The following is a 22,240-nucleotide window of genomic DNA, read 5'->3' on the forward strand; positions in this document are numbered from 1 at the left end:
TTTAATAAACTGTAGAGTGAATTTGGCACCATAAGCTGTGATATTTTCAGGTTCTGGTTTCTGTATATTTAAACTGTTATCACTCAAAACCTGTTATTATCTCAGGAATGCCAATATAAAGCTACTCTTTGTTCACATTACTACACAGCAAATTCTGGTCTTTGGAATAAACTCTCAGGGAGTTCAGATTAACTACATTTGAGTGTACATGCGTGACCATCGAATGAACTCTAGTGCAGAGTTAGAGTAACTCTTTTCCGGGAGTTGATTTTTCAACTCTTTATAGGAGTTAAAACTAAACTCTCACGGAGTGAAATTTCTACTACCATATAGAGTAAAATTTAACTCATAACTAGAGTTAAGTTTGATATTAACTCTTTTGTAGTGTTACTCATCAATTGAAAAAAGTTTTAGGTTTTTGGTGCAAATTACTACAAAAACACAATAGTGATTATTATGAATGTATGGATTTTATTTATCAAAAATAACATATTCAAATATGAATGCTGCATGGATTAACATACATTCTGTGTAACAGTACTGTAATAGCATAATATCCACCATTATTGGCAGCTAAACAGTTGAGGTCAGAAAGGCCTAACATTGGGCGAAAAGAAAAAAAAAACAGAATTAAAGGAAAAAAATGACTACAGAATAAGCACTTCTTGTAATGCAGTGTTAACGTGAGGAAGACACTGTAAAGTCTCCATCAAGCCAACAAATTAAGTAATGCAACTCTCTCACAGAACATAAAATTGTGAATCACACCCATATGACATTTGGGCATCAAAACATTTGAAATGTCTTACTTTCTCCCTTTCTAGGACCAGTATCTTCTTAAAAATGGTTTCATTTACCTGAAAAGCAGGACACTGATCATGGAAACACGTTTCATGGTTAACATGCATAACAAAAACAGAGAGAGAGCGAGAGAGAGAGAGCAAGTCTTATTACACACTACAGTTGCAGAGCAAACTACATGAAATACTATATTAAATTATTTTTCTCTAATCTGTTTTATCTTCGTGTTTAAGCTTTTTCAAGTAATGGCAACTAAAGAGTCAAGTATAAGTCAATTAAGTACTGTATCTACATTTCTTGCATGTATGCTGTCCAATAGAGGCTGAACCATTTGAAGTCCGGCATCACTTGTGTCACTGCTCTGACTGCTGGTGGTTGAGACAGACAATGTATCTGTTAGACTTGGAGAGGAGGGCTCTTCCACATGTTGCTTCAGGACAGTCAAATCTGAGGGTGACAAATAAAAATATTAGAATACAAGGTATATACAATCAAAAACACAACACAACAAAGATACCATTTATGCACACAGGGCCAGTAAATTGCACGGTTTGATTAAATTATACTTTCTCCCAGGAGAACAGATGGTTATTTTGTATTTTATTATGGTAATATACAATTTACATACCACAAGGTGTGAGTGTCACATAGTGTGTTAGGTCTGAGCAGTCACGCAGCTTCTTGGATGTTTGTGTTTCCAGGATGTCTGAAATGCATGTGATAAATCCAACTTACTGTTGAGCCATGAAAACAGCATTTTGTGATTGTTACCACAGGATATTAGACAAATTAAAAATGTTTATTTAAGAGTAACTGTACAAATCAAATCCTTCAAAATCTATCAGAGCATATATTTACTTACCTTCAGCTGTATAGATGACAAAACACACCTCTTTGACTGCTGCAAGTTCAGGAAAGATATCCTCATCCACCTCTATACCCTGCTCATCCGTGACTTTCAGTGCTGCATTTTCTGGTATGAGAAACTTCTGCTGCACTGAAGTAAAATCATCACTTAGTTAATAACAACATTATCATTTCTTCTTTAATGACTTAGTACAAACCATAACTTACCTGCTCTCACAAAATCTGTGAAGCTGACTTCTTCCAATTTTGCATATTTCTTTGTCTCTCTGTGTTTTACTTTTATCAACATCTTGGCCACCTACGGAAAAAAATACCTTTACTACTATGAAACACAACACAAGAAGAAGAGGTTGTTTATGGTAACTCTATGTAAACTGTGTATAACTTAATCAACGAACACTGTCTTACATTGAGTTAGCCTGTCCACACTAAATATTGCTTAAAATCTATTTAGCTAGGCTGGTTTAGCAGACAATGTGACTGCATGTTTGCTGTGTCCTTGTCTTTACAGTTCTGGAGACAGGGTTGTGTGCATGTCTCAGTGTGCAGCAGGACTAACTAACTGATGTTAATGGTACCTCAACATCTCATCAGTGCAGGCTGCACCTCTCTTTGGTTAAATACGGCCATTACCATGAGTCTAAACAGAATATTACTGTAGTTAGCTAACGTTAAATTAAACGTTGGTGTTAAAATTAAGAAATAGAAATAAACGTTTTCATTGACAACGTGAAATGTGTATCTTAAAATACAGTAAGATAAGTAAGTTAGCTAACTTTTGACTAGCGTTAGCCTAGCTGCTATCTCCAAATCAGCATAACATACAGAAAACACATGTAGTGCTAGTTAGTTAACTTTATATTTTACTTGTGCATCCATGTAACTGAATATATATATAAATAACATCACTACACTCACAGAAAATTCCAAAGTAAATAAAGTATTTTTACCTCCTACATGTCGGAGTCCAAGAAAGAAACACAGATAGGCGCTGTAACGGTCGACAGACAAACAACACCAGCAATGTGTTGAATTAGACTCCTTAGCACCCAGTGAATGAACACCTAAATATTACACCGCTTTAGAGTACTCCCCAACACTGACTGTAGTATAAGGTGAAAAATAAACTCCCGGAATGTAACTCTTGCGCACTTTTATGCCTAACTCCAGAATATTTAACTCCAGTGATTTGCTGTGTAGCCATGTTTAACACCATGTATAACTTTTTGTAACTATTTCTGTTTTTTCCACCCTGAAAGTGTAATAAAGAACGATAATAAACAATGAGCGGGACAGAAAACTGTTGCTCGATTTACTGAAGACAGAGGAAAAGATGGAAGCATAAAAGGTCTTGTACACAGCAGCACTATGACAACAGCTGGGTGTGCCTGATATTAATGAGACACAAGTGGTGGATCTGCCCTGATTCACTTGCGTCATCCAGATAACTGGGGCATGCAAGTTCACAGAGGGCCTGTGAGCCAAGCTGGCTTCTTCTGTATAATAAGAACTGTTGACTTGCACAGCTGGATCTAACAGTCTGACCAAAAGAGACTTTGACAAGTCAGGGACTGAATGGCAATCACAAACATGGGAGGTTTGCTGTCCTGTGCATGTGTGTATGTCATTAGTGGGTTCATTTGCAATGTCAAATCAGGGAACTAACTGGATAAGCCTCTGCAGCAACCTGGATTGTTGCAGAAAGAAAAATATCCACCCTTTACGACTTCTATATTTATATAATTGTCTCTCTCTCTGATAGAGGAAATTACGCTGCCATCAGTGACACTTTCAGTTTGCATGACACTGCAGAGGAACAAGGTGGGGTCTCTCCTGAGCACTTAAACAGGCTTATGACTTAAACACGTTCATACTCTGGTCATCCGTCTCCTCTTGCACACCAGTACTCAGAGTGTGACCTGTGAGGAGCAGGAAGCCTGGAAGCTAAAGTAGGTTAGAGCCAGGAAAAGGGAGAGGCTGTGGATCAACCCCTCCCACGTCCCCAAGACCCTGGAGCAGAGCTCAGCAGGAGTTAAGTGAGTCCGTCAGCAAGCACACACGGCCAAGCTGAGATGTCCCGCAGTGTGGAGGAAAGCTTTAATGATACAAGAAGTAAAGCAAAAGAAAATGTTTCCAAGATGATGTAAATATATGTCTTAAAAGATTTGCTTGCCTCGTCTAATGAACGAAACACATACATAAATTCAATATGTCAAGGAAATTAAAAGATAAATTAAAAGACGGACACGCATCTTTGCACTCGTATGTATATATTTTTTTTTTACGCCAGAGCAACTCAAAAGCAAGATAATGGCATGTTGGAGCAAGACTCACCTAAGGTTGCATTACAGACACACATGGTTGCACAGATAAAAGTTAAAAGCGACAGGCGAGACAGTTTTGGCACACGCTGTTAAACACGAACCTGCATCCTCGGCAGCGGCTCGAGGCACAGTTTCTGCACGGACGCACCTGCACGCAACAGCAGCTACAGTTGGTGCTGCATGCAAAAAGTAATTTCACACCTTTGCTATACATGCTTTGATTTACAAGCAGTTCTACAAATTAATCTTTTAGGCTCAGTTAAACAGCTTTACTGTAGTATACTGCAACCCTTGAGTAGCTGTCTTTAAATATCAAAGAGGTCTGTAAACCTAAATGTTTTGTTAGCTTTGCCCAATTCCACATCTGTTGTATAAATTAGCGGTCTGCAAGCTCAGTCTGGTTTATAAGGAAAATATTTTCCTGCAAAAATATCCAACATAAAATAGATTAAGCCACTGCAATTGCAACCACATACTGTAATATTAAAATTGGTCGAGCAGGCATCATTAAATATGAAGGCAGAGAGTGGCATTTTTGTAAGCTTTCGGCAATAAATTCCAAACTTGTTAAGCAAAAAGCCTCTTTGCCAGTTCCATTCAGGTGTTAATATAATGGAATAAGACAAAATGCCGAGCTGATTGATTGTCCAACTGCTGCACAGTTGGCTCCTGATTAACATGTTGTGTGCTATGGGGAAAACAGGCTCTCCCTATTTTGGAGATTTATTCCAGCTACATTATCCAATTTTTCACCGTGGAAGTTTTAAGTCGAGGCCCATTTGTCTTGAGTGCTCAAGTCAAACGCTAAAAACGCTGAGAAACATCAATCTCACAGGCAAGCCGTTTAGAGTACATAATCACCGAGTAACACACGCTATCATTTGTGCTCTTTATATAAAGACGACTTAATTCTGGTTTGAAGACTTCAAGATTGCAGCATTTGCATTGCAAGCAGAAGGCTGCAATCAGTCTGTTGTGATGCTTATATTTAATCGATGTGCAGTTAACATATGTGCTAAACCTTGTTTATCCATTACTGCACAGGGTTCAAAGTGCAAGGATTTACACAACCAACAAGGCACTAAAATAAAACATCAGCAAAGTCATTGCCCTAGTTTGCAAATTGAAAAAATTATCTTCATCAAAAATGAATGTTTTAAATGTTTCTTTCTTCGTGCTCCACCTCTCCACTGTGTCTCATTAAATTCAGCTTTTGTATAATCTTGCTGACAGACAGACTATAAACAAACTGACAGACAGACGAATGGCCTGGCTCTTGTCTTGGCAGAGGAACAATGCACGTTTGCATTAATGCAGTTTCATTGTAGTGATAAATGATGTTGATTTTATTGGGAGGCAGACACAGAAACTTATTGAATTTGTCATTGGGACTAGCTGTAGCTACAGTTATTCCCCAAACATGCATCTACAAACAAAATAACAGTAATTTTATATACTTTGGACGAGAGATGCCACGTGCAGCATGACATTGCTGCATCTGCAGTTTTTTACTGACTAAAGGAGAATTATTTGTATTGGTTTGGCTGCACTGTAAAAAAAATTATATTATATTATTAAAATGCAACGTCAACCACTAAAAAAATGGATCAAAAGTCTGGAAAAGCAGTACTTGTTCATAAGAATGATTCTACTGTTCTCAGACCAAAACTGAAGCAGGGACGTTTTTTCATTTTTCTTTTCTTTTGATTTATTCTTCCCTTTTCCCAACAAGTCCTGTGATATGCCCACTACAGGGCAGCGGTAATAATTATAATACATTTACATTTACTAAAGTTATCTGTAACGTCATATATGACATCTGAGATAAACTGTGGAAAATGCAGTACTGAGAGTTTTCCACGTCATCAAAATGTTTTTCTAGTGAAAATGAGCCGGTAAATTATTTCTTTATATCACTAAGATGTTCCTGATGTTGTTTAAGAGATTAGGATGTGCTTTTTCTTTAAGCAAGTGAAAGTTCATGCACATTTAAAACATGTTGATAAGCCTTTCTTTAATTACAGCTGCTTCCAGATAGAGTCACAATTAAAATGTGCCGGAAATGTTTGGGGATTTTAAACTTAACTCCCAAGTAAAACTTCTAATTACACCATGAATCGCTCTGACCTAAGTAATCCTATCTAAAAAACTGTCGTTCTGTGTCTATCAAACATTCATACTGTGCATATTTGGCACAGATTTGGTTTCCTCTGATCATGTAATGATTTGCCCGTAACGATTACTTTCTCATGATGATGGAACAGTTTGTACCTGTTGTGCAAAGAGCTGTAGTCGCATTCCTGCTGCGCCCTCCTGCCAATCATCATCAGTTTCATCAGTTTGGTTCAGCTGATGACTAAGACGAAACACATGAGTGGATCTTGCTCGCTCTTTACAAGCAAAGCCAGCCCTTTTTTTTAAGTTAAAACAACAAGCCATCTCTTTGTCAGTCAGACTTCAGAAAGCCTCTCCCTAATTCCATCTTCCATTAACGAAATAAGTCAACATTAACGCTCACTACGGGCATAATGCCCCATTATTCAACATTTTAATGGCATGATTTCCTGGTGTTTTATCAAAATCCATTAAGCTCATGCAGTGTGCACCTGGACTAAATATTGGATGAAATACTGAGTCTGACACATGAACAGAAAGACGTATCCCTGCAGTCATTTAAAACAGCAGCTGTTTTATCAAAAGAATCGTGGCTTTTTCTTGGGGTTAGTGAGAAGAATAGCTGATTTTACTGAGCTCCTACTTGAAGTAAAACTTTTTGACCTACAATAAGATAATTTACATGTAAAACAAGTAAAATAATGGATCCTTATTATGGTCTTTAGCCATAAAACCAAGTCAGGGTAGGATAGAGAAAATAATGCAAGGGCAAGCAAGGCAGAAGTGCTTGCCCAGTGAATACTGGAATAGACCCCAATTAAAATTTACCAAAAAGCAATTTCTCTACTTACAGCTCCAATGATGTTCTGGCTCTAAAAAAAGATGTCTTATTGGATGCTACACCTGGCTCTGTCCCTAAAAGCTAGCTTGAAACTTTTTCAGTGCAAAAAGGAGAGGACGTCCCAGCAGTTCACTAAGATGCAGGAGACGCTCACCACTCATGCTTTTTTGAGTCAGTAAACAAATAAAATTCTAGCTAATTACTAGTCCGAATCAGTTGGTCAAATGTTTTAGTTGATAGGCTAACCAAACAAATATTAACCTCCTAGGACTTGGTGTCCACATATGTTGACATCACATTTTGGGTTATTTAGACCAAAATACTCAATTCTGCTCTACAAGGGCCTGATATCCACTTACGAGGACATTATACTGCTACTGTTCTATCGAAATTTAAATGAATATCCTCATATGTGGCTCTTATTTTTCTTAGGAACAAAAATTAGGTAAAAAAAAAAAAATCTGGGAATTTGTTTTTACATTCATCAGATGTATCAGGACCCAATCAGCCCAAATATTAAAGAGAAATTAAAAATGCATGCCGTGGAAGAGTTCAGGTCTTAGGAGGTTAATGGGGTATTCCCTGCATAGGGTTTTTGTAAAACAAGCCCCAGTGAACAGAAGAGAATTGAACTAAAACAGCTAAACTCATGGTGTTTTGTCCCTTCCAGTTACAGAACGTTATTTTGTTCCAATCAAAACCATAAAACCCTAATTCAGAAATATCTCAAACTGAAGCTACAGTATATCTATTGTCAGCCAAATTAAGTATGTAGATGTTTCTTGGAGTGGCTGCATTAGAAGTCTGAGAAATCTGACTACAGCAGCTCAACAACCAACATGGCATACCATATAAAAACAGTAGGTTCTTTATTTCTTTTTTTTCACCAACTTTCATGTTTATAGCTTGAGCGTTTAACTGAAATCATGCACACTTAACAGATTTTAGTATGCATGTGCTATAATAATCCCCTTTTTTTACAGCTTCAGTGGCTCCAGCATCAGTAGCTGCAGCTAGGAGGCTGCAGCCTCCTCTCACATCAAAAAAATTAGAAAAAAGTAAAGCATGATTGGAATATATTGCTCACAAAAGGTGTTTGGTGTAGTTCTTATGTTGAAACTTTTGGTATTTTCAGAGATCATAAGAAATGGGCTGGTGCATTGCAGTCTTCTCCAAAATTAGATTACATGATCTAATCATTTAATAATTTTAAATAGTTACAATTATTTAATATGGGTAAATATTAGTCATTTATATCAATTTAAATTAATTTAACCTAATAAGGCTCGGAGCCACAGAGTGCACTCCATGGTCTGTGGCAAATTTCATTAATGTAGAGATAAAGCTGCCTCCCACTCCCACCACGCCATGACTAATCGATTAGTTTAAGAGTAGGTACGATTTCAGTCGACAGCTGTTATTTAAACTGTGATCTGACATTTCTTCAATGTGTTTTTTCCCCAAATACTGTAGAGTTTTACATCTTCAGGCCTCTAACTGTTGTAATTATTACATTCAATAACCGGTGAAATTTACTGTCAGTTATCCTTCTTTTAAGAGACAGTTTATCTTTTCATTTCAGCAAATACTTTAATGGCTCATGTTTTTGAAACGTTGATGTCATTTATCAGGTTTCTTCCAGACTTACAGCTCCAGAGTGTGTTGAGACGCCTTGTCAATAACTCTCAGCAGCACAATCAACATGAAGAAAGACATACCGGTTTCACCTGAACTTTCCTATCAGGTACTTTACAAACTTCCTGCCTGTGCCCCCGATTGTCCATCGATCCATCTGTCTCATATCTGCATTCAGCTTAAAATATCTGAACTCACAGATTCCTTCGCATTGAGCTGAGACCAGTATTTCTCATATCATCTACATGGCTTCACAGGCCACCTGGTCACCACAATCCCAACTATTCCAGCTATGAAGCAATTCATGTTGAGATGAGAGAAGAAGCTGTGCCGATAACGCGAAAGACTTAGAGTTATGCCCTGCCGAGGTGAAGGAGGAGTGGGGAGAATGAAGGCTGAATGACATGTTCAATGTCAAATGTGCACTTTTCCAGGTCATGGTTGCCAAATGCTTTTCAAGCTGCATACCTGTCATCAGAGAGGCAGGGGGAGTGCTGAGAGGATGACAGATGCAAACAAGACAGGGGTATGTGAGACTGCATTTTTGCTCAAGGTACAAGTTGCCCCACTGAGATCCCAGCATGGATGATGTCACCACACAGAGGTATGCTGGGACAAAAATCCCCAGTAACATGTCAAATGTAACACTGGGAGGAGACAAACGTCATCTGAAATCTGGTGGCTGGTGAACTCAAAGTTCGTAGTAATGAGTTCATTCTTTGGTTAACGCTTTAGCCTGATATCCAACAGTATGACTTAAACTCAATATTGCATGTTTATAACAAATATGAAAAATGCTCCGCCTAAACTGTTCTTAAACTCCTGAGCTTGACAGACACTTCAACCATTCAGACTCTTAGCAACAGCGTGTAAACACACTCACGATGGACACATGCGCCAAGACCACACAGATTTCCCAGGTGGGAGGTTCTCAGAGGGCAGACCTAGGCCTCTTTATAGGGGCTATAAGCCACAGTCACAACATCTGCGATGTGTGACTGTTCACCCCAGCATGATTTGTGTGTGTTTCTGTGTGCATGTGTGCGAGTGTGAGCGCATTTTGTAGAGGGCACTGTGGCATAGGTAATCCCTGCAGAAGCCTGGGAACGAGGAATTTGGATGGACTTTTGGCTCCAATGGTCACAAAAGTCACAAGACTGCACACACCGACACCTTAAAACCTTTGGGTAAAATGTGCTTTTTTCAAATGTACGGTTTCCTTTTTAACTTATATTTATACATAAACATTACGTTTATTTTTTTTACCAGCTTAAGCTAGTAATATATAAGCTTTTAGCCTTAAAAGTCACATTTTACTCAGTTTTTATCCAAAGGATTATCCAAAAACCATCAAAATCCTTGATCCTTGACTGAGAACCTTCACAGACACATCAAAATCCTTCTGTGTGTTTTTCAGTTCATATATAACAAGGAAAAAATTAACTCTAGAAGCAATGCACTAAAAGCTAGAAGCTAACATGGAATAGCATGGTGCCATAAATGCTATAAAAATTGAGGAATATTAAGTTGTAATGAATGACTTTTATTGTATATGTGTCTCATTTTTAGCTGAACGTATGACACAAATGCATGCGCATCTACACAAAGACCCACAAGCGCACTATGGATGATTACATGCTCATCAGTCTGCTTCTGTGGACGTATGCATTGTAATCCTAATAGCACATCATTTGTAATGGGGTCTCTAGTGTTTAGTCGTAGCCGCCCAGCGTTTACTCAAAGCACATGTGGCCAGGGGGGGAAACAGATGTGAGAACCCCAGGAAGCATCATTAGCTTCACAAACATTCACCGTAGCCAGCCGTGGAGACCCTGTCAGACAGCAGCGCTGCAGACCTTAAGTCCATCATGTTTCCACTGGATTTAGCTGTCCACTCATTCTTTTCCCCTTACTGCTAACATTTCTCACACTCGTATGCAGTCTCCCTTTTCCCTCCTCCCAAAAGTGAGCGAGTTAAGCTAAGATAACTGGTTTACTCTTTGTTTTTCAGGCTAGTCTGCCACTCGGTAGATCAGGAGTTGCTGCATCTTAGATCTTTAATATTTATGTTTTCCTTTCCCACTTTTATGCTGGTAGCTTTGTTATACATCATTGCTGTTTGGCCTTTTGCTCTCCGTGCATGCTTCATGCAACTCTTCCTGTCTCACTCCATCAATAACACCCCCCCCCCCCCCCCCCCCCCCAATTTCGTCAGACATCTGCATGTCTGTGTGTGTGTCCCTTTCTCTACTTGCTATCGATTAAATCTACATCAGTATCACTCCATTAATATTAAACTTCTATGTATCTTCTAGCATGCCAGTCACCTTCCACCTCGATGCCTCCAAGTCTGTGACAGTTTTGTTTTATTTTACAGCATTTTTTGTTAGACCCTGCTTTCCTTGACAATTCTGTTTTTTTTCTGGTGATCTGGTGTAGGCTTTGGCTTTGACCTGTATGGCAACACGTTTTTTCCCCCTTTGGCGTTCTACTCACTAAAATTTCTATTGTTTTTCTCATCTTCCCATTCTTGACCTTTTTGCCTCTGTAACCCTCCCCCCTTTCTAATGTCTATCTCTCTCCTGACAGTCCTCCCCACCACTGCTTCAACTCTCAAACCCATGCTCACACCTCCTACCTGTGCCTCCCTTCTAATTAGGCATCATGAGAGGGATTCGAGTGCTGCTTCTCCCCTCTCGTTAGCACCACTCCCCGGCACTCCTGCTGCAATCCCACCCCGGGGCTGTGTCTGAGGTCAAGGCCGGGGCAAAGCAGAACAGACGGGGCTCGATGCATGTGCTCGAGGCAAGGCTGAGCCGAGCTGCTCGGCTGCAAGCTTCTGCTTCGGCTTTTGTGATCAGCTGCATGTGAAAAATGTGCAGGCCAGATGATGCACGGACGGTCTCGGCTGCTGCAAATGAAGTTTGCGCTGGCGTCCAGGAACACACAGCAGGATAAAACAACAACGCTCAATCACGCTGATGGAGGGGACGTGGGTTTACTACAGATGGAGCCGAAGATGTTTCATCAGAGGAAGAGAATGCCAGAGGCTCGGCTTTCAAGCTTGGCAATGACAAATAAACCTCATGATGAAGGAACAAATACATTCACATGGGGCTCCAGAGGAAACAGAAGGGGATAGAGGGCAGCCACCTGCAAAATCACCATAAGGCTCAACTATCCCAAATGGGCGTGGGAGCCACAGAGGATATAACTGCTGAAGTGGACAAAGAAGGTCCATCTGCTGTAATGTTGCCATCTACTGGCAGCTTTTTATCAAAGCATGACAGCGCCATGACTTTAAATCAGAGTTCTGCACTGTGCAGGATTTTTAGAAGCAGATGAAACCACAAGATCTCATTATGCTTTTTCATAATGTAGTCTGAACAACATGTCCTGTTGTATGCACTTTGGCACAGCAGCGTGCAACACAATTCCAGAGAGTTATGCCATTTGCTGGCACAGCCCACTTTGGGCACTCAGTCACAGCTTGTTATTAGAGCTCAGCATCAAGCAATCAAAAGGTAAACAACACAATCAAGTGCTGCAAGATTTTGGAGGGAAAACAGCAAAAAAGCCATATTTTCCTTTCTCCATCTTTTCTTTTATCAACTCCTGATGTGAAAGCAGTAGTTTGCCATTCTTGAAAATCTGCCAATTCACATTCTTGCGCAGAGTTGGAGAAGATTCACAGAAGTTCTGTACTGTAAATGCAAAACAAAGAATGGGAGCGGTTAGCTTAGCTTGGATTTTTACACTTTCATTTTTATACAGCTAAATAAATAAGATAAGACTATTACTGAGTGAGCTTTAAAGGATTTTGATGGCAGAATTTATTAGTCCTGGACAAAATATGACTAGCTGTTTCCTGGCTTGCAATCTTTAAACTAAGCTAAGCTAATTTCCTGCTAACCTGAAAGTTTAATTATTAGCAATACAGCTAGATTTCTCAGCAAGAAAGCAAATTAGAGATTTCTTAAGCTGACCTGAATGCATCAAAGCTTTGACCAATTCCATGTTAATGCTTTCTAAATTAATACTGAAATTAGTATTTTTTTTTTTTATGGTAGGCACTCCCACAGATACTTTAAACAGAGCATGAATGCCCCAGTCGAAATATTCAGTTCTCCACGAAACTTTGAGGTCTCTATTATGCTTTTTCGGACAACCTTAGACAGTTTCCATGAATTTCCAAATATTCCTCTGAATAGAAATTAAAGTCAGATTTTGTTTACTTTCCATTCATGACTTGGATTGCAAGGAACAATAAAAGTTGTCTTTGATAAAATTCCTCTCAGAACCTAATTTCGGATTTTTACTCGTGCCAGTGATGTCACACATTGGTTTTCATCTTGAAGCCTCATCTTGAGTATTCTGATTTTTGCCAGATTCATTTTTTTGTAGCCAGATCCCAAGTCAGATGTTTATATGACACCTACACAGTAGTCACTTGTCAATAGCAGCATCCTGAACTATACCCCACTGAATCATGTTGTAAAAAATATGACTAGACCCTAAAATTGAAACCATAAACTAACAGCGTCGTCATTTTCTCATAGACTGACTTCCCGCCCCTGCTATTTGTATACTACCTTGTCAGATCTGGAGACTCTGTCCCTTGTTTATATACAGTCTATGTCCATGCCAAGTTTGTAAAATCTCTGATTGTGAGCTTTTTCAAAAACTTTTCTTACTCCAAGAGTATTCTCATTCAGTACAAAATAACCTGCCATTTTCAGAAAGAGGCAAAAGAAAAATTTCATGTTGGAGATATAAGCTTTACTAAAGCTTAGTTATCCAAATACTGTTGAAAAGGAGCTTTCTTAGGGATTCAACAGCCAGCAGGAGCTGCCATCTCCTTTTCTGTTCTGCAGAACTTTTCCTTCATTGGCCCACTGAGAAAACTCTGAAGCTACTTCCTTTTGGCCTGGCTTTATAGGGATGCAAGTCTGTTCTCTGGATTTCCAGAACTGGAAGAGCTGCATGCTGGCACACCTGAGTAGGACACACAGGAAACACTGCTACCATGCCAGGAACACTAATAGCGCTGCATGAAAAGTGAAACATTTTGTGGGTATCTTGGCAATTTATACAAACATGAGTACCAGTGAATTTTGCCCTTGGACTGTAAGAAACTGTGTGCTCACACACGCGCGCGCGCACACACACACACGCACACCCACACACACTAAACAATCCTCAGTCCCACTCCACAGATTAAGCCCAGATGGGAACAATGAGATGAGTATGAGGGCTTTTGCAGTGTAACTGAAAACACTTGGTCTTGTTAACGCACTCCAAAAACTTGCTCTATCCATCCATCACTGGCCAGATGTTCTCTGAAGCTTTTTCCTTTACTCCTCAAGAGGGCCCAATCCCTCTCGAAATTAATTCACTTCCCATTCCACTTGCGTCCACAACAAAGGTATTCATGAAAGCTAATTGCATAGTTTGGGGTCTTTATGATCAAGCGATCGAGCTGAGGAGCGTATTTCAGAGAACAAGCGATGTTGTTGTTGACGGACGCTCACTTGGGACCGTTTGCACGTCGTGACCCCACTTAATCCTGCCATTAGGCCCCAAAGCTTCCCAATCCTGAGGACTTCAACGCACTCTGCTCCCTGCATTAGGACTCTGAGAGGGACCATTTCCTTGAGTAAACATCAAAATCGGTTGCTTTTGTGGCTAATTTCCTTCTGAATTCCAGCTTAGCAATTAGAGGAAAGGCATGTGGTGAAGTGAGTGTGGCAGCCCCAACACTCTGAAGTCTGATTTATATCCATCAATTCTTACAAGCCATACTCCACATAAACTCACCAGTTCAATAGAGCTGTCACAGTAACAGGCTCTTTGTGTTTCTGTGTTTTATTTGCATCTTTATTTAGAAAAAAAAAAATCACTTCATTTTGTGTTTGAAGAAAGCAGATTTTTTTTAAAGTGCTGCTAATATTCCCTGTGAATGGGAGAGTGATCCCAGCAACATCTATAACTTAGATAGATAGATAGATAGATAGATAGATAGATAGATAGATAGATAGATAGATAGATAGATAGATAGATAGATAGATAGATAGATAGATAGATAGATAAAACAGAACTGAGAATCCACAGATCTGTGTCAGCGTGTGCCCTGTGTTTCAAAAGTGACTACTAAGGAGTTCAAAGCGGAAAGACAAAGAGCCAAAATGAACAAAAATGAAAGCGTACGAGAAGGATTTGCTCTGCTCCATATCCCTGCCAGGTTACAGGCACTAACATTCAGAGATGCCAGGGTGTCTTTTAAGGGCACAGCCTCATGCACGCACCGTCGTTTAATTCCCCATCCAGGAAAAGTGTTTCTGGAAGGTTCCACTTTTCTGCACAAATCAGGGGAAATGAGTGAAAGCAACAAGACCCTCCAAGAAATGCTCGAGGTATGTCATTATGTCACCCACAAAGGAAGGTCTATTCCATTTAGGGTTGGAGCCACAGGCCATTTGGCCCACACACACACAAATTGCACCCGCACAACTTTCAGCAGCCAAGCACACAAACACGGTCTCATTCCTTTGCCAAATTGTAATGCAGAAACTTTGACCCACGAGCACACATGAAAAGAAAATGCCACTGCAAAACAGGGACCCTTGGAGGAGGCACTTGTTGACCTCTGGCCCCGCAAAGCAAGGCACTGCGTCACTGTGCGGTGTGTGTTAACAGTGTAGGATAAAAAGGGGATGTTTTTTTCTTTTCTAGTTTCATTATTTTAATATGGCACTATTAGTTCATCAGAATCATATAACCAGCTTTGCATTAAACATGTATTGAAGAGTCCGGTGCAGACTTGCTCGGGCCTAGAGCAGATGGAAAGATTTGTCATCTGCTGACCACTTGAGCAAAATAATCTCTTGAGTCATTTTTCAGTCTGGTTTTGTGATGGAGACACAAAATAATCAAACCACAAACACTTGCAACACAGAAGTCAGTGTGAGCATCATCCAAGACATTTTTTGGGCGTTACCATCGGCAGGTCATCGAGCTGAAAGCAATCAGTTGTAAGTAACATTCATTACAGAGTCATTCCTGTTTGACGTATGAGTTTGTGCTGATTCCAACATATTTGAATCAGTTAATATCTAACAGGGATAATTTATCAGAGGATAAACCCTCTGTAGCCTCACAGTTAGGTCTGCAGACCTGCAAAGTCCCGAGCTCTCCTTCGTTGCTTGAAAGTCACTGATTACAATGTGGACATACTCAGCAGGAAATCACCTTGAAGTGCTATTAGCACCTGTTGTGGTCATTTACACACGCTGACAGCCCCCCCCCCCCCCCCCCCCCCCCCTAAAAATCTGTCTGCACACCAAACAACTGCTTTGTGCACCAGGTTAAAACTCCCCGCTGTGCAGAAAGAATCAGCTTTTACACAATCCTGCCTCACAAGACTGATGCATACATATAAAGGGACTGTATGAATACATGTACATGTGACGAATATGTTAGTAGTGATTGTTGGACATTGATTTTTTTTTTTCCAAAACAGCAGATATATTTGTTCACCATCAATCTTTTTCTTAATTTCTAACTTCCTGGTGGAGTGTATTTTATTATATTCTACACCCATCAATCAGCGGCCTCATTTCTTGCAAACAATAGCTGCTTTAGACAAACAGCATCACCAGATGATGAATAGTTTTGGCTTCTGGTGGGGGGGCAAAGTACTGACAGGCATGGGCACCAGCTATGAGCCATGTATGAATCTGTACCTCAGAGCACTCTTGTAATAAATTTGAAACGACAGGTCACTGATGTTTCTACATAGGCTGACTTTTCCTTTAGAAACAGAGGGCAAGCCAAACTGAAAGCAACAGGTGTCTGATTTCCTTCCCAATAAATTGACTTAAATGCGCTGAAACCGGAGCGGTGCGCCTTCTCCCCTCATGTTAAATGACAGGATCCATAAGTTGTTCGCGTGAAGACGCCACCGCGGCTTACCTTCGCACAGACAGCGAGGAGAACCAGGCTAGTCGTCCACAAACAGCTCCCACTCATCACGGACGCAAACAAACTCTTAAGTAATTTCAAAGCGTTGATAGACGGCTCTGATCGCCCGCTCTATGTCCCAGCCTGCCCCAGTCACTCGGGGAGAAAGAGGTCCGCTCGTCTCTCCGCGCTGCGCTCCGGCTCCAGTTTCCAGGAGAGCGAGAGAGGAAAAAAGGTAAAAGTCAGCCAAGAGCGGACGGAGACAGCATGACAGTCCACGGTCGCTTCCAGATATTTTGTTCCCCCGGCAAACACGTTGCTGCTAAATTTATGTTTGCATACCAGGCGTGCGTCAGGAAAAGGGTCTCACCCACCTTACATTCTTAAAGAAACACACTCCCGGGTCGTTACGCGCCGATGTGCAGCTCAGCGCAAGACGCGTGCAAAGCTGAAGTGATGCTTTTATGGCTGTGCGTTATGGCTGACTTTCACCGAATGGATGACTTGCATTAGATCACTTGTACTAAGCTGTTTCCCCCCTCACTGTTTACCTGTACTCAGAAGTGCTTGTATTGAAACTTAAACCAATAACTAAATAGATCATGCGCACAGTCATTCAACAGGGGACTCAACCTTCATGCTGAAAACTTTAACTCCAGCTTCTTTTCAACGTTAATCCTAATTTCAAGGCCGTGTTCATATCCAGTCACGGGTTTTGGAAAGGTTGACCTCAGTTCAGGGACAACTTCAAACCCACAAAGACTTTTTAGACACATGGTTGCTTCATTGTAGCAGAGCACTAACAGCTCGTTTGTTACATGAGGGGTTGGAATGTTTGCTGCTTTTTAATTATTCAAAGAAATGACTCATCCTGAAGGTAGAAGAGCACAACAGAGGTCCACTCCTCTTTCTTAAACCCCACAGATCCACAGGCTCAAGCTGGAACGTCTTGTGCTGTCGGCTGTGCGCCGGTTAGGGATTGTGCCTCCTTTATCACAGCTTTAGTATGAAATGCATTAGCCTTTCAAGTTAGGCATCCCATGCTGCCAACCATGTGCCATTTAAGGTCAGGAAGAGTTTTATCTAAATCAGGCTCCCACTGCTTAAGAACTGAGATCAACCAGATGGAATGAGACGTTCATAGCCCTGGCCTTTGCTGGCATATGATTGAAATCTGAGGTTGTTTCTGGTTTAGCCTGATGAGACCCATGTCATTGCTTTAATGAATCATATTAAGTGGGTCATATTTTTTGTGGAATTTGATATTGGTCTGTTGTATCCTTGGACATGAACATCACATACTTTCTTAATGTGTGTCCAACCTGGGGTCGGATATTAACCCAAACAGATACAATTCAAGTTGGACCAGGCGAACAGCTAAATCACTGTGGAGGGCATTTTGACCTCATTTTAAATTTTTTTTAGTCTTTTTTTTCTTACTGACTCAGAAAAGAGCCGCAACGTGTTCCACTTCAACAAAGAAGGAATTTTGTTTTATAATTGATGGCTCGGGCTGGCAACTCCTCTTCCGTTTGATCCCGTACCTTCATTAAAATGAGAGACACTCTCGTCCTTTGAAGCCTAGCCCGCAGTGGTGGGGCATTAAGGCTCGCTTGTCGCTTTTGAAGATGTCCAGGGCCACCGTAATAACAACGTTCCTAGAAAATGTCATCTGTCCTCAGCCGAGCTTTAAAGAAATGCCCCCAGAGGCAAAAAATAGCACAGGTATGTATGGTATGAGCTACCTGAATTGCTGCCTGACACGCAGGCTTAAATTCAGCTTAATCTCTATTAAAACACCGAGCACAAGAATGTAAATGTTTACTTCCAAAGGAGAATGAGAGAAGGGGTGGGGGGAGGTTTTTACCTGAAGACTGTGGTGAGAGTTGAAATCATTTCCTTCTCCAGCTCGGGGTTAAATGATCATCCTTAATAGCTGCTTGAAACTGTAATCCTACCTGCTCATGTCTTACAAAGAGGAAAGACTCCAGGGCGTCCCGATGAACTCTGACCACCCCTCCTGGTACCCGAAGAGCAGCACAGACACCCCACAAAGTCAGACCAAGTGGCAGATAATGCTCGGAGACATGAATAGTTTACATTCACTGTGACTGGCGGTGCATGGCTAAGCTACGTCCTCATGTTACTCTCATTGATGGACACATTCACCGGGATCCCTTGCTCAAAGCTCCCATCAGCAGAGTTGCAAAATCACTGCCTTGGGGCGCAAATGTATTTTTAGAGGCTGTACATGCTTCAAAAAGGAATCTGCAAGTTGTTTGCTCAACAGATCTTACAGGACTTCTCTGTGTGGGAAGACAAATAAGAGGCCAAAGCAGCAGCTAATCACAGTCATTTAGCTGGGATCTTTTGTTTGAATGCAACGATGCCCTGAATGCTCAGTGACACTTTTTTTTCTTGCTTCTGGGCATTTTTAGAAGCACCTATTACGTTCCATGAACACGCAACCGGCATGACTTTACGAGCAGAAAATGGGGCCACAGTATGTACAGTACATGTATGTGTGGGGTTTTCCTGGCTAAACACACTCAGAGAAGGTCAGCACTCAGCATATGACTAACCCGGTTGTCTCACTTTAGCTGACTCCAAGCTTTAGGTCAGTGATATTTGGCTGGAGAGTCAAAGAGCTGCGTTTCATAAGTGTTCAAAGAGAGGGGAGAGAATTTGCCAGATACCATGGAAAGAATATGCCCTTCACAGGACACCAGATTTTGCGTTAAAGAGGTAGCAAGCAGATTTTTAAATCTTTTTATTTTTCCACCAAAGCAGTCATGTTTTGGAAGTATAGTATATGTTTTACTGATCTTCAAGGAGGGGGATTAGACAAGACAGCCGACACCTTTTTGCTATTTACAGGAGGCATCATATAGTAAATTTAGCGGCTTTAAGCTGGTAGCAAGGCTGTCTCCTAAAGTGGTAAAACCTTTTTTAAGTAGCCTGTGACTATGATTATTACTTACTAGACAAGATAAGAGCGGACTCCACCTAAGAACTTCCCAAAATGTCAAACTTCTGCATCACAGAGCACATAAACTCGTGTTTTGTGGCTCCTGGTTTCCAAACCCCCCTCTGCACGCAGTTTAACGCCACTTGGTTGTCTCATCAATCCTGATTGCCTTTATGGCTCCGTGGAATTTGGCACGCTATCGGTCCGTGTGTGTTTGTACGTGTGTGTGCTCATGCTTGAGACTCCAAAGGAAACGAAAGCCGTTGCCACTGCTGGGCCTCAGCGTCCCGGGAATGCCGGGCCCGCTAAGGGTAAAGTAACCTGTCTGTCTGTCCGTCTGTCTGTCAGCAAAGATCTGTTTCAGACTGCAGGCGTTGACTTCCATCGGGCATGTTGTGTCCACTGCATGCTGTCTGAGGGCATCATGCCACAAACAACCAGTCAGAAATGTTGACAGTGGGCAAAACCCTCTTTGCGCTGCAGCCAGTGATCAGTCAGCCTGCCTGAGAAACTGAGGGTGTTGTTGTTGTTTTCCTCTCTCTTTCTCTTTAAGGAAGTATCTAACTACATACAAGTCTTGGCTTATGGCCGAAGCTAAATATGATGCTTCATGAATAGTCAAAAAATTTGCTTGAACAGCTTAGTGATGAATAACGTTGGCTGGCGTACAATAAGATTAGGGCACCATACTGCATACATCCAGAATATCCAGTTTTCTGATGAAAGCAGTAACCTGTGATACAGTATCTGATATGTCCTCATCAGATTTTCCATGGATATTACAGCTCAGCAAACACAATCAAGCAGCTATTAGAAAAGAGACAGGGCAGCAGAAAACGACATTTCTGGTGTAGATGAGTCTATTGTTACAGTAAATCTGCTACAGCCCCGATGCTGGCAGGAGATATGAATTGTGTTATTTAGGGCAAAGAGGATGAAATATCTATGGGGAATGGGAAAATAAGTGGAAAAGCATATTTTCACCTTCTCTTTTGTCTTTGTGATGATTTGCCTCGTTTTAGCGCTCTAAAACCCAGGCACTGATTTTACTCATGCTGCTTTTAGAAAGCCTCTGCCTGGCAACAGCTTTCTCTGTTCATCTATCCATTTTACACCCATGAATCTGTTGTTTAAAACACTTATTTAAGTCTTGGTTGTTGGGTGTTATCCTTGCTATTGTTGGGTTAGACACAGGGCACATACTTTTATATATATAAACAGTGCAAGAATACCACTAACTATTTCATCATACCCATATCATTTTAATTTGTAATTATAAACCACACATTGCAGTTTTTCACCTTTAAAAAAAATTAAACAATCAAAGTTTAAAAACATTCATCAATGAATAAAATGGGGTAAAACTATGACTTCCAGTTAGTATACATGGCATGAATATGGTTATAAAAGTACCTGTAAACACTAGAGCGTCCTCAAAGTTGGAGCTACGGGCTACATTAGTAACTTTACATCATGAAATATAGAAAAGTTCAGAACAGACAGAGGAACTGAAAAATCAGATTGAGAGCTTTCAGAGACGTGAGATCGGTGAGCAGCCAAAACGCAGTTGAAACACAGTTGCAGCAGTAATTATGTTGTGTAGACAGCCAGTCTACCTCTTATCAGCGCTGCAGTAACTATCCTCTGCCATGGCCACTGCAGTGCACTACTCCACCATATTAGCTTCGAAAAGCAGACGGGGCTGTGCCTTTCGACTTGGCACATGAGATATCAATGGGAATTAGAGTTTGTGTGACACTGCGCTACGTCATCCTCTGTGCACAGAGTCCAAGCCAAGAAACCTTCCTTTGCATTCAGCACAAAAGTGCCAGCTTAAACTTCACTGAAGGTGAAAAAATACTGACAAATATGAAGACTTTTGATGGTAACATGGATACCTCAAATATAAAGAAACACTGGCTGGCACGGTGACTCCAATAATCCCCCAGAATAGCAGAATATTCTAGCATGGCAACGACACCCTGCCAAAATCAGAGAGAGCTTCTGAAGACGAAAAAATCTTGAAAACTATGAATTTGGCCAGTTACGTTGTCTGACATGAATCCAATAAGACACCTTAGAGCTAAGAGTAAATATAAGGCCTCCAGAACATGAAGGATGCAGAACATGCCTCCAGAAATGCGTGCACTATCAAGATCCTCAGTGATGAGGAGGATGGAGTCTGTCATTATAAACACGGGGGACATATCAAGTACAGAAAAAAAGAAAGATTAGATCTCAGAGATGAAATGTATACTGACCTTGTTGTTGGGCCGTCTTACTGCTGTGGAGCGCCACCAAGAGAAACCAAACCCCTCCATTCAGCTTGGAAATAATGACAATGCTGTAAGGTTATAACATAATTCAAATCATTTGACATTTAAGGAATTTACTTTAATGTAGGCACAAAAGCAAATTACATCAAAAGTCTGTTTCCTTCTAGGATTAATTTATAAACTTACCCTACAGGTTAAAGCCTTTTGAATAAGTCTCTAACCTGCCCTAATACCATTCAAAGCACATTGTTCTGTTTGTGCAGCATTAAAAGACTTTCATCTATAGAGTAAAGAACAAATTGTACCACATCTCTAATACGCGCTTGGCAAATTTGCCTAAAAGGGAAACGTGGGGGTCTCACTGGGAGACTCTCTTTAACTTTGGAAAGTGATATGTCTTAAAGTATTAATACTGTACTACCAAAATATTGCAGTGATACAGCTGAGAGTCTGC

General features: G+C 40.7%; 1 protein-coding gene across 1 annotated transcript in view; it reads right to left on the reverse strand.

The window, feature by feature from the left end:
* The window catches only part of LOC146636677 (ADAMTS-like protein 1), a 107,437-nt gene extending 90,610 nt beyond the window's left edge, over positions 1–16,827 (reverse strand). The window contains exon 1 of the mRNA XM_085349648.1: positions 16,555–16,827. Coding sequence (XP_085205774.1) covers positions 16,555–16,611 — 57 coding nt within the window. The 5' untranslated portion in view covers positions 16,612–16,827. The remainder of the gene's footprint in view (positions 1–16,554) is intronic.
* Positions 16,828–22,240: the final 5,413 nt, after the last annotated feature.

The sequence above is a fragment of the Diplotaxodon limnothrissa genome, linkage group LG3, assembly GCF_057381915.1.
Source record: "Diplotaxodon limnothrissa isolate DT_005_m linkage group LG3, D_limnothrissa_male_GT1.1, whole genome shotgun sequence".
Taxonomy (NCBI): domain Eukaryota; kingdom Metazoa; phylum Chordata; class Actinopteri; order Cichliformes; family Cichlidae; genus Diplotaxodon; species Diplotaxodon limnothrissa.